General features: G+C 45.1%; 1 protein-coding gene across 1 annotated transcript in view; it reads left to right on the top strand.

The window, feature by feature from the left end:
* Positions 1–16,040, top strand: part of FER1L6 (fer-1 like family member 6) — a 155,169-nt gene that overhangs the window by 89,333 nt on the left and 49,796 nt on the right. Inside the window, exons 20-22 of the mRNA XM_049854179.1 lie at positions 1,225–1,349; positions 4,725–4,859; positions 8,638–8,787. Coding sequence (XP_049710136.1) covers positions 1,225–1,349; positions 4,725–4,859; positions 8,638–8,787 — 410 coding nt within the window. The remainder of the gene's footprint in view (positions 1–1,224; positions 1,350–4,724; positions 4,860–8,637; positions 8,788–16,040) is intronic.

Here is a 16,040-nt window from a genome sequence, read left to right as displayed (position 1 = left end):
AGGTACATGGACTTAATTTGGGAGTGTGCAGACCTCGAGTTTCTAACGCTTTTCAGGATGAGAGTGGGGACTGATATACTACTATACTTCCAGGCTCCATGCTGGTCTTGGGTAGCCAAACAGTACCATGTGGTGGAGGGACAGAAAGCTGTTCAGGCCTCATGCAAATCAAGTGAGGAGTCATCTTTGATGCCCTCTGCCCTCCCTCCCCTCTCCCTGCCAGTCAGGAGCCAAGTCCTGTAGCGGTAATTTCTGCAATGTTTCTCTCACCCTCTTCGTTTCAATCCCCCCAACACTGCATTAGATACGCCCTTAAACTTCCTACCCAGAGGGATAGTGCTTTCTCCTATTGATCTCCCACTGGCACCTCTTCTTCCATCCATTGCTCACCTGGCTCATGGTCTCATCCTGCTTAAGCATTGCTCTGCTATCCACAGCTCCTGCGCAAAGACCTTCAAGAGCTCCCTATGGCTTGCTAAGCTAGGTGCAAACACCTCATTCAGGCCTGGTGGATTTGAATGGCCAACCTTTTGATTAGCAGTCATAGCTCTTACCTACTGCGCAACCAGGGTTTCCTGGTAAAGGGAGGGTAAGTGAAAAAGAGGAAGACCCTCAGCAAGATGAACTGACACAGTGACTGCAACAACGGGCTTAAACCTAGCAACGATTTTGAGGATGGCCCGGGATCGGGCAGTGTTTCTGTTGTGCATAGGGTCATTATCAGTCAGAACCCACTCAATGGCACTTAACAACAGCAACAGAACCACATACACACATACACGCACATTTGCAGTAGTGGAAACAGGAGACAGAGAGACTAATTTATTAGGGAGGAAAATATAATATTTTAGAAAGAGGAGTTGATTCTGGAATTGTACAGAAATGAGTTCAAATCCAGGTTCTGGCATGTATTAATCCTGCAAATCTTTTTGTTCACCATTTTTCTCATCTGAAATTGGGGGTAATCGTATTTACTTTACAGGGTTGTTGTGAGGATTAAAACACAAACCATGGTGCAAGCCCAAAGAGAGTGCCTGGCTCACAGGAAGGACCCCACAATTGTCAGCCATGTCCCCTTTCTTCACTGCTTCCATTTCCATCTAGAGGAGGGAGCTGCTGTGCTCTCCTTGGTTTGTGTCTGGACACACCCGTAGTCACACACACTCACCTGCACACACCATGAAAAGTCTAGTAATGCCGCCCCTTTTCATTATTTGTCCACAGCCCACCATGTCTTTCAGCTGAGAGCTCACATGTACCAGGCCCGGGGCCTCATCGCGGCTGACAGCAATGGACTGTCCGACCCCTTTGCCAAAGTCACCTTCCTTTCCCACTGCCAGACAACAAAGGTAAGGAGGGCAGCCCAGCCTGCCTTCCTCCCGCCACGTGCATGGATCCACAGCAGAGCCAGGGGAGAACATACGGGGGCAGGAGACCAGTACCTGTATCTCGGGTCCTGGAGGTGTGCAAGGAATGACTAAGGTGGGAAGGTTTATTGTTCCCTGGGATCCATTACCCAGTGGCAAAGGGAACAAGAGCCCGAGGCCAAGGAAGGTTGGGAGGAAAAGAGGGGTGAAGAGGAACGAAAGGAACTGGCACTGCTGAGCCCCAGCTGAAGTGCCAGGCACAATGCCAAGTACAGCAGGGAATGAACAAACGAGAAAACACACAGAGATTACACTCATGAGGCTCACGGCCCAATCATCATTGAGGGCTCTGGGTGGGGAGGAAAGTTAGAAAGCCCTAGACTTTTCTATGATAACTTTGCACTTACGAGCTGGTGGACTTTGAGCACTTTTACCACCTCTGTGCTTCAATGTTCCCCTCTTCTGGAAAGTACTACTTTGTATAGTTGTCAGGGATTAAAGGAGCTGGGTCAGATGGCCTACGTTTCCTCTGTGCTTTCTCCCTTTCCTAGGCACCTGGTGCTGAAATGTGAAAGGGTCTCCAATCAGCAAAAGTCCCATGTGATATTTTTCTCTTTCAGTTGTGTTCTCTCAGGATTTACTCTGTTCTCTGAGGATTCTCTGAGAAGGCTGGTCCTACAAATTAGTCCTTTATAAAGTGACTTAACGGTTCAAGATATTTCAAAAAGGGGAATCCAGTTATTCCTGAGGTCACTGAGCACGTGAGACTTAGAAGGATAAAGGGAAAAGGAGAAAGTTCCTAAAGAGAAAGGCTTTAGGGGTAGAAGGGAAGAGGGACAAAGGGGCTAAGAGGAAGCACTAGAGGAGGAGGAGAGGGATCTTAGAGGGTGGGAAGTGGGAACTGGAGATGCCAATCAGATTGATCCTTAGTCCTGAGAATGGCTGTGGTGTCTCGTTAGAAGGGATTATCCCAGTGTACCAGTAAACCAGTAAATGTTTACTCATTTATAAGAGACTGTAGGTAGGGTGGAGTGGGAGGGGCAACAAGCACATATTGAGCATCTACTATGTGCCAGGCACTTAGTACACTTTACCTAAGACAACCATCATAGCAACTCTACAAGGTAGGTGCTATGTGCATTTAAGTGAGGGAAACAAAGTTTGGGAAAGATTAAATCACCTGTCTGAATTGAACATACAGTAGGTGATAAAACCTGGGTTCTACTCAAGGCCAAATTACCCAATAAGCACGGTACACACGGGCCCAATTGTGCCTTCCCACAAACCTGTGGTGCACAATTTCACCTGTCCCCCACCACATCAAAGATGTGGTGAAACACATGTGAAATTGCTCATCACAGATTAGCAAGTGAATACAATTAAGCCTGTGTGTACCTTGTTCAGTGGAAGTGGGTGCGCATCATGCTTACTGGTTAATCTTCCCCTGGTTCCACTTCAGTGGTATCCACCTCTAAAGCCGTGCTCTGTCCATGTTGTCTCACTCCCTCTTAAAGCATTAGCTAAGTGTTCTCATAACCTCCCAAATAATGTCATTTAACCCAGCTACAGTGCACAACTCCTTAAGGGAGTCCTTAAGAAATGAGGTGAACCATTGGCACTTGGCAGAGAAGTGGGAGAATATATATTTGGTTGGATGAGCCTTCAACATTTCTCAAAGGTGGTCCTTCTACTCATGAGACTAACTCTGAGGACAGATCAACACCCACTCATTCATTCATGCAAATATTTGCTGAGTACCTTCTATGCTTGGGATGCTGGGTCAGTGTCTAATACTGTGCTTAGCACATTGTAGGTCTTGAACAAATATGTGAATGTGAATTATAAATACGTTAATGAATGAGTGAATGGATGGATGGATGAATGGATGGATGGATGAATGGATGGGTGGTTGGGTGGATGGGTGGATGGATGGGTGGATGGATGGGTGGATGGATGAATGCTGGCCTCTGGAAACTTATTAAGTGGCATCTTACAGCCAAGAGTGTCAAGGAAGCCATCGAAATAATTCCACAGGAAAGATCCTAGGAGGATCACAAAACTGCTTTGTAATCACATCTGTCAGGTGCATGTTGCTAAAGAGATCACATTTCTGTTTTTAAAAACATCATAAAATATACGTTTTTTTTGTGACGTCAGTCACTGACATGGGGCAACTTTGCACTGCACTCCATAACTTCTGTATTTAGGTCTGTTGGTGTCATTCTCCCCCTGGCAGGAAACTTAGAGATTTTCTCTGAAATGTTAGGTTGAGAGAGTTGAATGAATAAGGGATGATAAATACACTTCATTGTTTCCAAGACTTACAATACTCTAAAGCAAGAAGGAAAGGACAATGTGAAAGTGCACAGTATTTTTATGACTCACATAAGGAAAAGCAATAAAAATATTATGATTTAATGCTGCAAGTTGATATGAAACTTGATGTAAAACTCCTCTGAGATGATGGCAGCTTTAGTCAGGCTTTGGAGTTTGGGGAATTGGTCCAGCCCAGGCTTGCTCTGATGCCTCCTGAAGTGAAGAATGATAGGTCAAAGTACAGGTGGGAGGTGCTGTGGAAGTTTCCTGAGGACCCAGAAGCCTTTGTGGTACGTTGACCTGTGAAAGTTTCCATTTGCTAACACTGCCAGGGAGAGAGGGAAATGTGATTGGCACATGCAGGGCTGATCTTCCTCTCTCCAAGACTGGCCTCACATCCTAAAATGGCAGCTTCTGCTCAGCCACGGAGTCCTCCCACCCTGCAAACCACCTCTGCCTTTGGCTCTGTGAAACTGGCACGGCTGCAAACATCCAATTAAACAGAGGAGAGGACGAAAGCCCAAATGCACCCAAAGGGAGCCCTGGTAGAGCAGTGGTTAAGCACTTGGCTGCTAACTGAAAGGTTGGTGGTTCAAACCCATCAGCCGCCCCAAGGCAGGAAGTTGTGGGAGTCTGCTTCTGTAACGATTACAGCCTTGGGAACGCAATGGGGCAGTTCTATTCTGTCCTATGGGGTCACTAGGAGTTGGAATGCACTTGATGGCAACGGGTTAATATTATCATCACAGCACTATTGTGAGGCTGGAGTAGAAATTGTGCATGTAGGTAGGCTGCTAAACATTGTAGGGGTTTGTTCATGAAACTTATTAAGAACATAAGCTCCTTGCGGAGAGGAAATCTTTGTATCCCTTAGCATCTGGCACATGGTAGTGGCTCAGTGTATGTTGTTGCTTGAATGAATGAGGGATGATGACGATGATGTGTTCTATTTGCCCTTCATGATTCAATGTTGGAAACACCCGGGAGCCCCCTACAACCAATTGAATGATCTTTTGCTTTGCTCTTGGTCTCACCTTCCAGGTCATTTCCCAGACCCTCTCCCCCACCTGGAACCAGATGCTGCTGTTCAATGACCTGGTGCTGCACGGAGACCAGAAGGAGCTGGTGGACTCCCCACCCTTAGTGGTGGTGGAGCTCTATGACAGCGATGCAGTGGTGAGGGTCCCGGGCAGTGCTCACTGTACCACATTAAGAACACCACATTGAACTGACTGACTTACCTGGCCTGTGACTAGTCACAATGCTGGATGTACCTGGGGGCAAATCTGGCCTAGGAAACGATGATGTCCAGAACCAGGAAACTTAGTAATGGTCATTTGTTTTACTAAAGCCGAGATTAGATTTTTCTTTAAATTGCAATTAAAACAGGATCTGATTTACAGAACTTGAGTCAGCACACACTTCTTCAGGGATACGATACTTATATAAAGCAACCTGGAATCCCTAGCTGGTGCAAACAGTTAATGTGTCTGTCTGCTAATGGAAAGGTTGGAAGTTTGAATCGACCCAGAGGCACTTTGGAAGAAAGGCCTGATGCTCTACTTCCAAAACATCAGTCACTGAAAACCCTCTGGAGCTCAGTTCTGCTTCGACACACCAGGGGTCGCCATGAGTCGGAATTGACTTGATGGCAAACTCCCCCTCCCCCAGCTAGTTTCATGATCTATTGCTGTTTCATAAAATGGTCCATGCCCTTTGGAAGCAGGAGGTTTCTACTGATCTTGCCTAGCTGGAAGGATACAGATAGGTGTTGTTAGTGACTCGGCCTTTATAACCAGGTCTTTTTCTTGGTTGTTGCTTCCAAGTTCTGCACCGATACATTAATCTCTACCCCTTTCCTGTTATGAGGGAACCAAGCTCTTCCTCTACAAAATATCTGAAACCTTGGGTAGATTCAATAGCTTACTGGAGGATTTTTTTTTTTTTTTTAATATAATCACATAGACAAATATTCTTTCTTTGATTAAAAAAGACTAAAAGGAACAGCCACTGTTAGTTTATTTTATTTGATATCTCTACCTCTTTAGAAGGTGCAGAAGCACGAATATATTCAGTACAACAACTTCCCAAGAAGCTTTCCTGGCAGCCCAGGCCTCTTCCCAAGGTCAGGAGGGAATTAGGATGCAAGAATCGTAGGTGAGCAGAGACCTTAGAGACATAAAGCCCACCCCTTGCTTCCTGCAAGATGGAACAGAGACCCAGAGAGGTCAAGTGCCTTGTTCAAAGTCACAGCTAGCTAGAGGCAGAGCTAGGACTTGAACCGGGTTTCTTGTGCACACTCTTTCCTGTGTGTGTGGATGTGGCTGGAATAGCTGCGTCTCCTTATAAGGCAGACACCCTGGCTCTCCATGTCACTCCCGCTCTCTGGGCTGTAAATTGGGGCTAGATGTACGTACTTATGGAGTCTGATTTCTATTGCTCTGCATGTAGTATAGATTTTCCGTAGATAAGGCCAGAAAATAAGGCCATTTCAATTTTACTCCTAACAACATGCCTCTAATCCTAAGTATTTGTTACTTGAAAACCAGTAATTGTAATCAAGCATCTTAGCCTCTGCTAAGCCAACCCACTTCTGGATGGACTCCTCTTTGTTGCCTCTTTGCTTTCCAGACCCCCATCTAGATCTCCATTCAGTAATGGCCTTCTTGGGCCCCACCCCAAGCTAAACCCTTCACAGAAAAACCAAGCTACCTTCTCGAATTTAAAGGGAAAACATACAGAGACATGCAAAAGGTCCTGTTCACACCTGTTGGCTGCAGCTACACTGGAACCACACCGTTATGGTGATGATCAGGTTGTTAGAATCTGACTCTGCCAGACCATGCTTCCAGTCTAGAACATTCTTCCATTACGGCCTGCTGGTTCTGTAGGAAATTAGTTTATATTTGGCAAATTAGTTGCTTGGGTTTGTTTACTCTTTTGTGTCCAGAGCTAATTTGACTTTTTTTTATCGTGAGTTGGGATTGTGAACAAGCTAATTGTTAGGCAGATCAGTCATTTTACGTCCAGCTGCCCTAACTCTGTCTATACCCACAACAGATCTGACCCCTCTAGTGGATATGAGCTTTGTTTTCAAGAGTGACTGAACTAAAGCCCCATTTCCACCCAACCAAGCCGCCCTCTATAGCTGAGAACGCGAGTGCTAGTCCATGAAAACCGGTTGCCACTGAGTCGACTCTGACTCATTGTTGACCCCACGTGTGTCAGAGTAGAACTGCGCGCCGTAGGGTTTTCAACCACGGATCATTTAGAAATAGATGACCAGGTTTTTCTTCCAAAGCACCTCTGGGTGGACTCAGACTGCTAGCCTTTCAGTTAACAGTCCAGCATGTTAACCATTTATACCATCCAGAGACGCTGGTGGTTCATGAGTCCAAAGGAAATGATGTAGTGAGATTTCGAAAACCCAACCTCAGCCAGAACAGGATGGGGGCACTGCCCGGGGGCTGTGGCCGTCCCTTATCTAACAGCTTTCACCAATAAATGTAGGAGTGCCTGCTGTGTGCCAGGGGCCATGGCAGTGAATAAAGTAGGCAACTCTGCCTGCACGGAGCTCATATCCCAACAGTCCATGAGATGAATAGCAAAGTAGAGTGATTGTCCCAGCCTCACGCTGCTCCTGGGGAATGTGGACCCAGGTTCCTGGCATCAGGCCTGGGGAAGAGGCAGGTGGTGGCACCTCAAACAATTTTTAAAGAAACTTAGGTATATGTGTATATGTATGGATTTATATACATATACAAAGATATTTTCATATTATCTTTTTCTACCCAATAAAAATTGAGCTAAACAGCCCCTTCACTTAAAGATACTCACCTGCACCATCACTGTTATCACCACCATCATCTCGTCATCATCTTGTCATGTATTGAGCACTTACTGTATATCAGCCATAGTGCAAAACTCAGACATGATTATATTTAATTCTCACAGCCCTATAGGACAGATATTATTTTTATTCCCCTCTTAAGTGTGAGATTCAAAATGTTGAGCAGCTTGCCCAAGGCCATGGAGCTAGAAAGTAGATTTGGGGACTCAGACTCAGTTTTCTTGGACTTGAAAGCTCATGTTCCCAGCCACAATGATGGCTTGCCCTGGAGGTCCTTTGGAATGTTTGGTGCCCTGTTATTTCTCCTTCGAGTCTACCCTGGATGTCATTTTAACTTTATTCCACTGAGCTCAATATGTTGAGGAAAGAGATACCCCTGTCTTAGTTACCTAGTGCTGCTGTAACACAAATAACACAAGTGGGTAGTTTTAAAGAACAGAAACTTATTTTCTCACAGTTCAGGAGGCTTGAAGTCCAAATTCAGGGTGTGGCTTTAGGAAGCGGTCCTTCCTTGTGTATTTTAGCTTCTAGTAACCAGCAATCCTTGCAATTCCTGGGCTTGTGGATTCATCTGCCTCCCTCACCATCAGATAGTGTCTCTCTTTCCCCTGTGTCTGCATGTGTCTCTGTGTCAGTGCTGCTCTTTGTATTACTCAGAAGTGATTAGGTTTAGGATCTACCTACACTGGGATGCTCTCAACTGATTGATTGATCGATTGATTACATTAGATAGATTGCATCATAGAAAGTGATTATATTACATTAAATTCAGATTATACCTGCAGGCATAGAAATTAGGATTCCAACACATGTTTTGAGGGGATATGATTTAAAGCATAACACCCTCTAAGATAACCTTAGGCCGGGAAGCTTCTAGGATGACCCTCTTAGAGTTTTCCCTGGGAGCCTGAAGGATTCCACTGCTCCCCAAGCCCATGGAAAGGGGCAATAAGAGGTTATCAGAGGAAGAGAATGAGACGGTAGGCAAGAGGGAGGCTCTGATGCTGGCGTTGTTGAGAAGATTATTTGCAAAGTTGCACTCGTAGGGGTCAGAATCAGGTAGTAACCATCAGGAGACAAAAATTCATTTCTTTTCTGCCTTAGGGGAAGCCAGAATACTTGGGTGCCACGGTGGCCACTCCTGTTGTAAAGCTGGCTGACCAGGACTATGAGCCACCCCAGCTGAGCTATCACCCCATCTTTTGTGGGAACCTCTCTGGAGGGGATCTCCTTGCAGTATTTGAGCTTCTGCAGGTAAGTGAACCGGAAGTGGCATCTACACTTGATGGCAGTCCAGTATATTTGGTAAGAGATATGGCCTCTCTGGAAGTGCATCTTCAATGAAAGCTGCACCTGGCCCCTCCCTGGTATCCTAGGTCTGGAAGCGTCTTCTTCTGGGGACTTGGGAGGTGCTCAACTCAGGTGATGTGTGCTTTTCACAGAGCCGTGGGCTGTAAGTCAGAGTCCCAGGATGAAAAGCCCTGTGGATTTGGCCAATGATGTCTGAGTAGCCAAATGTGCGTGTCCTTGAGCTCCCTACAGGATGAGAGGACACGAAAGAGGCAGGGAGCAAATATCTGGGGGCAGAGCCATGTTAGCTGCCTCTTCCACAGTCCTGCTGAGGCAGGTATTATCATTCCCATTTTACAGAGAATAACCTGAGGGTTAATGGGATTGACCGTTATACCTCAGCATGCAGCTAGGTGATGCATGAGTTGGGAGTTAAACTTAGGTCTCTAAAGCCCTCTACTCCTTCCACAGAGTCCCTGGGTGGTGCAAATGGTTAATGTGCTTAGCTGCCAGCTGAAAGGTTGGAGGTTCGAGTCCACCCAGAGGCTCCTTCGAAGAAAGCCCTGATTACCTACTTCTGAAAAGTCAGCCACTACAAATCCTATGGAGCACAGTTCTACTCTGTCACGCCTGGGGTCACCATGAGTCAGAATGGACTCAATGGCAACTACTTCCACTGTCTCACAGTTTCCCAAAGACAAAATGCTCTTAGTCCTCCCCTCTATGACCAAGGGGAATTTATGAACACAATGTCTGGAAGGCTATTTCAGAAAGCAGGAGGCAGGATACTTGGGAAGGAAATCTGAGACCTTCAAGTCTGGCTATCCAATAGAGGACCAAATGGGACATGGAGAGAGCCTGGAAAAGAAGTGACCAGGTGGGTCTATATCTGTCTGCCAGGGAGAGGTGCCTCTCCCTGACCATCCATTCACTCATGTGTCAGGAGGGCGGGTGCCACTTGACCTTTGGGGCAGAACCATCCCTCTATAGGTATGCCCAGTTCTCAGAAGTCCCAATTTTTAAACTATCTCACTTGGTAGAGAAATTAGAAGGTGCTAGTGTTGGAACTCATGAGTACGGATCTCAGCTGATTCTTGTTATTTGCAGAAGTTACCTTCTATAAGGTCACGATAACAATGAAATAGTGAGCATTGAACCATTGCTCCAGGGGGAGACACCAGGTGAGGTTCCTGCCAGCCTCTCTGCGCTCACATTTTCATCAACCGATCCCAACACATAGCCTTGTTTTGTGTATGTTTTTGTTTCAAGACACCTTATTTAATACATGTTGTTGATTCATTAATATTGAATCCATGGCCAACAGCAGTATAACTCATGTGTGAACGAAGCTTGTCTAACCCACGGATTTTCTCCATAAGGCACATTGCAGCCCAATTGCCAGGCAGTACTTCAGCGCTATACTTGGGGGCCATTTCAAACAGCAAAACCACCAACAAAGAGCACAAAAATGCAAAAAATGTGACACCAAATAGACCACGAAAAGAACACTTGTTTACACTCTGAGAGCTGAAATGAGAAGGCAGAGTGTTGCCTTTTTCAACCTCAGCTGGGAACATGTGCATTGGGCAACTCAGATATTTCACCACACTGCTCGTTATTGCAGAAACGTAATTAAATACCAAACCTCCTGCCAACCCAGACGCACCCTCCACAAAAGCAGAGGAGAAAGAAAACTGTTTTATCACTGGCTAAGCATTTTTTAAGCATTAAACGGGACTTGATGCACATTACAAGCAAACCGCTAGCAAATTGCAAAGACAGAAAAGAATTTTATCCTTTTATGTAGCCAAGGAGATGCAACTCATTCCTACAGGTTCCTTAAGTTAGAGGACTTCATGGCACCACCTGTCATATGTGGTTCACCCTAAACTACCTGGTAATTGGGAGAGCCATGTGTGCGCTGATGACCTTTATCCAGAGAAAGAAGTTAATTTCTTCTAGCTTTATTACTGGAGGTAGGTTTGCAACTTGGAGCCAAGGGCCAGCTGAAGTTAGGCTCCTTCCCTCCAAGGAAACTGGGACACAGGGACACATTCTTCCTTGATTGATTACGTTCCAAAGACATGGCTCCCAAGTTCTTGAGGAAACATTCCTGGGTTGTAAAATTGGCAAGAAGCTTATTTAGCCTTTTAAAAGATTTACATATATTTCTGAGAAGCAGAGAAAGAACTTGTAATTACAAGCTTTCTAATGTTGATGCGCTAAGAAAAGGGAAGGGAGAGAAGTTTCTTCCCCTTTTTTCAACGGGGAGAATTAAGGCTCTCTCTCTTTTTTCTTTTTTACTTTTAATTCCTATTTGCCCTTATAGCATTTCTGTGAATGACCAGGAAAGTGCCCCAAGTATTGATTTTAGGGCTGCAAGTAAATTTGAATGAGTAGCTGTATTCGCAAATACGGAATCGTGAATAATGAGGACCCACTGTATTAGCCGTGCAACCTAGGGCAAGTTACTTAATTTCTTTGTCTCATCTGTAAAGTGCGGGTGATGGTAACTCTACCTAACAGTGACTAGCATGGGATAAATACTCAACAAGTACTGCTTATTTTATTATTATTATTATTATTATTATTGTGCTAGAGAATGTTAAAGCAAGATGTCTACCCAAAAAAAAAAAAAAAAAAAAAACCCAGTGCCATTGAGTCGATTCCGACTCGTACAGAACCTATAGGACAGAGTAGAACTGCCCCACAGAGTTTCCAAGGAAACTCTAGGCCCACCTATTTATTTTATGTCTAGGCCCACCTATTTATTTTAGGTGAAGAAATTGAGGCCAATAGAAAGGTAATGACATGCTTGATATGGCAGTCCAGAGCCCAGAATCCAGGGCTACCGATCACTATCGTAGCTGGAGAGCCTGGAGAGCTTAATGATGAAGGGAAGAGCTTTGGAGTCAGACACACTCACTGTATTCACATCAAATTCTGCCAGTGCCTGCAGACTGGGATCTGTACATGACGGCCGTGATGAGTTCGTAGCCCATCTTATCAAAGGGTTTGGTCGTGTCTGGTCTTAGTCCCACCTAAGGTAGAACTTCTAAAATCCGGAATGGTTGCCCTGGAAAGACAGCAGACTCTGTGGTGGAACTTAAGTTGGTTGAACATGTAGAGGGATGGTGAAGCAGGGACCCGAGCACTGGCTGGAGGCTAGGACCAGAAAAATCTATGCCTTTAAAAACCTGAGACTTTAAGAGCCCAATGTGTTAAAAGGAATATTCAGCTTGTAATAAAATTTTGGTGATTTTATTTGCTCACACAACGATTCATGAACCAGCAGATCCACACCGAAAGTGGAAAGGAGCTCCAGCAACGGGAAAAAGAGTCAAGGGTTTCTATAGCAAGAACAGGGACATTAAAGATATAGTTAACGTTTAACATTTGTGGAAATAAAGGACGTCCACCTAACACATAAATGCTGGCAGTTGGTGAGCTTATGGGCTCTTATCAGCAAACGAAGGGATTACCTGAGAAATTGTTACTTTAGGCATAGAACACGTTATGGGTCACAGGGGCCAGTAAACCCAAGGTCTGTTAGTTATGTATGAGCAGATTAATTCCTTAAGTGTTTGGGGCAGTTCTGATTTTTCAGTTGTTAGGCTCCAGCAAATCTGGAGGGTATAAATTTTTATTTTTAAATGTATGATAAACCAAGACAAATTCTAATAGAACCAGCTCTGTCCAGACAGTTCTGTGTCACATAGAAATATGGATTTTCCAGGCTAGAAATAACCTTCAAAATCATCTAGTCCAGTCTTAAGTAAAAGTGATAGTCCAGGGGATTTTAGGCTGTAAATGAGTGATTTTAGGTCAAACTGAGGTAGAGCTTTAAATAACATTGAATCAATACAGAGGAAGTTTTAATTACTTCTAGGAGAAAGTCTAGGAGTAAGTTTATGCTTAGCTGTCTACAGCATCTCTCTTCATTGCAACCTCCTTTTTTAAGAAAGAGCACAGCCTTCAGGCTCAGTGTCTCCAGAAAAGATCAACAGCTAGTTAGCTATGAATAACATTGTTTTGCTTTCGCTGCTTTTCTTTTTTGGGTTACTTTCCGTTTGTGGAAAGTGGTACATGTTTTACTTAAAAAACTAAAACCAAACTCGTTGCTGTCAAGTTGATTCCAACTCATTAGCAACATAAAACTTCCTTTTTAAAAACAAACTGTATCTTAAAAAAAAAATTACTGGGCAATAGTACAGTGGTTAAAGCTGGTAGAAGAAACGCTAACTTGGGAAAACTTGATCTAGTCCAACATGTGAGAAAGCTGCTCTTTTGTCTACACTGAGCTTAGTGTCCACACATTGCCTTAGAGGAAAGGGTGGTTCAATGGCAGAATTCTCACCTTCCATGCAGGAAGCCTGGGTTCTATTCCTGGCCAATGCACCTCGGACACAGCCACTACCCAAAGTCCCTCAGTAGAGGCTTGCACGTTGCTACGATGCTGAACAGGTTCCAGGGAAGCTTCCAGACTAAGAAGGACTAGGAAGAAAGGCCAGTGAAAACCCTGTGAATCACAATGCACCCTGTGTACAATCACAGGATGGTGCAGCACTGGGAAACCTTTTATTCTGTTGTGCGTGGGGTGGACATGAGTCAGAGGCCAACTTGATGGCAGGTAGAAACCAAAAGCCTTAGGTACCCTGGGCCTCAGCCACCTCATTTGTCAGTAAGGGGCTGGTGGGTTGGTGGCTACAGGTTCTCTGAGAGTTCAGCTCTCTTGGTTCCATGGTCCCACTTCCTGTCCTCCTTCCCGGAGAGGCTGAGCTGTACCAACGAGAGACCCTGCGCTTCCTGACAGCTGACTTAATAGAGGAAGCATTGTTGGGGGTAAGTGGTCTAAGAGATACAATTCATTAGGGTTTCGTTAGCGCTTCTTCTCATTTGGTTACTTCTTCAAGAAATAATTTGCTCATCAGCGTGACTGCCTTAGCATGTCATGCTGAGAAGACATGGCTGAAAATGCCTTCATTTATCACCAGCTGCTTTCAGTTTTTATCTGTGAATGACTTCCTCCAGACTCCATCACTGAAATGCTTCCCTATCTCAGAAGGAGGATTTAGGACCTCAGTTCTTCTATGTCCCTGACTGAATTCATTATCTACATTTCCCTCCTCTACCCAAGCTAGCTCCTCACCTGTCCTTTCAATCCTAGTTCATAGCCCTACATAGCTTGAAAACTTAGGATCAGTCTCAGTTCTTCACCTTGCATCTATATCCACAGCCAGCCCTTCCTGTTGATTGTTTCTTGGAAGGTTCCCATCTCCCCCATTCCCATGGGCTCTTTGTTTCTCATCTGAAGTTTACATTGGCCTCTTTGCTGGTCTACTAGCCTCCTATCCCTTTACTGTTCACTTCATCCTTCACATTTCAGCCAGAGTGATCTTCCAGAACACATGTTGGACCCTACAATTCTCCTCTTCAGAAATCATCAATGGCTCCCAGTTACTTACCTACATGAACATTGCCCAGTCTGTTTCTTGGAACACCAGCTCGTTGCCATTGAGTCGATTCTGACGCCTGGCGACCCCACATGTTACAGAATAGAACTGCTTCATAGAGTTTTCTTGACTGTAATCTTTATGGGAGGAGCCCTGGTGGCACAATGGTTAAAGTGCTCAGCTGCTAACTAAAAGTTCAGCTGTTTGAACCCACAAGCTGCTTCGTGGGAGTAAGGTGTGGCAGTCTGCTTATGTAAAGATCTACAGCCTTGGCAACTCTATGGGGCAGTTCTATTCTGTCCTGTAGAGTCATTGTGAGTTGGAATCGACTTGACAGCAGTGGGTTTTGGTTTGGTTCTTCCATGGTGCAGCAATGAGGCCAGTGTGGCTGGAGTGAGTAAATGAGGGGGAGAGAGCAGGAGATGAGATCAGAGGTAAAGGATCACATGGTCTCTCAGAATTCCCAACGGACCTGTTTCTTTGGTTTGTTGTTTCTCTCCCTCTCTCTTTTTTTTAATCACATTGTCTTATCTTCATGCAATGCCTGATTATATTTTATTGCATGCTAGATGTAGTATATAAAAAAATGTAGAGAAAATTCGAGGCTAGGCTAACATTTTTTCTCAAAAAAAACCCAAAAAACAAAAAAACCTGTTGCCATTGAGTTGATTCCAACTCATAGCAACCCTATAGGACAGAGCAGAACTGCCCCATAGGGTCACCAAGAAGTGCCTGGTGGATTCCAACTGCTGGACTTCTGGTTAGTAGCCAAACCCTTAAGCACCACGCCACCAGGGTTTCATTTGCTTGTAAGAAGGCACGGAGGGCACTGGCAACTTCAATCATCGGAATCCACCTGGAGCTTGAGATGATTTGATGTTGGGCTTTAATCTTTGCAAGAGTCAGCCCATTTCCAGTTCATCCTTACTCCTAGGGAACTTACTGTGTTCCATGAAGTGTGCCAAGTGCTTTGCATGCCTGGTCCCAACATTTCCTCACAACAACCCCACAAGATGGGTATCATTACCTTCATTTTACAAATAAATGGTGGAACCGAGACTCAGAGATGGGGCTAACTTTTACAAGTCCACAGAGCTAGTAAGTGATGGAGCCCAGGCCCGGTCCCTAACCAATAAGCTGAATGGGTGAAGTATGGATGATGGCTTGAGGGGGGCAGAGAAAGGAGAAAGATGTTAGAGTTTCTTAGTGCTGCTATAACAGAAATAGAGGCAGGGATTTACAGTACACATTGGGGTGGGGGCACAATTCAATCCATAACAGAAGGCCTCTGAGAGTTAGTGATTTTCTAGCTGGGCAGGACTGGAATATGCTTGACCCCAATCTGAGTGCCTCCTTAATTCCATTTTGCACACTAGCTGCCTCACTTACCTCAGCCTCGTCCTGGCCCTGCAGCTGAGCCTCCATTGAGGCCCTGTTATTTTGTCTCCACTGGTAATACTAGAGGAGCCCTAGTGGCACATTGGTTAAAGTGCTCAGCTGCTAACGAAAGGTTGTCGGTTTGAACCCATCATCTGCTCCATGGGGAAAAGATGTGGTGGTCTGGTCCTCCTCTAAAGTTTTACAGCCTTGGAAACCCTCTGGGGGCAGTTCTACTCTGCCCTATAGGGTTGGAATCAACTCGACAGCAGTGGGCTTGGTTTTTGGTATCCTGCCCATCCCTAATTCTTACCTTCGTAACTATCCCTTATTTTCTCCTGGTGTGTGTGCTGAGTAAAGGAGCCCTGGTGGCACAGTGGCTAAGCA

The sequence above is a fragment of the Elephas maximus genome, chromosome 15 (genome assembly GCF_024166365.1).
Source record: "Elephas maximus indicus isolate mEleMax1 chromosome 15, mEleMax1 primary haplotype, whole genome shotgun sequence".
Lineage (NCBI taxonomy): Eukaryota > Metazoa > Chordata > Mammalia > Proboscidea > Elephantidae > Elephas > Elephas maximus.
The sequence above is the reverse complement of the archived record's forward strand: the minus strand, read 5'-3'. Positions and strand labels throughout refer to the sequence as shown.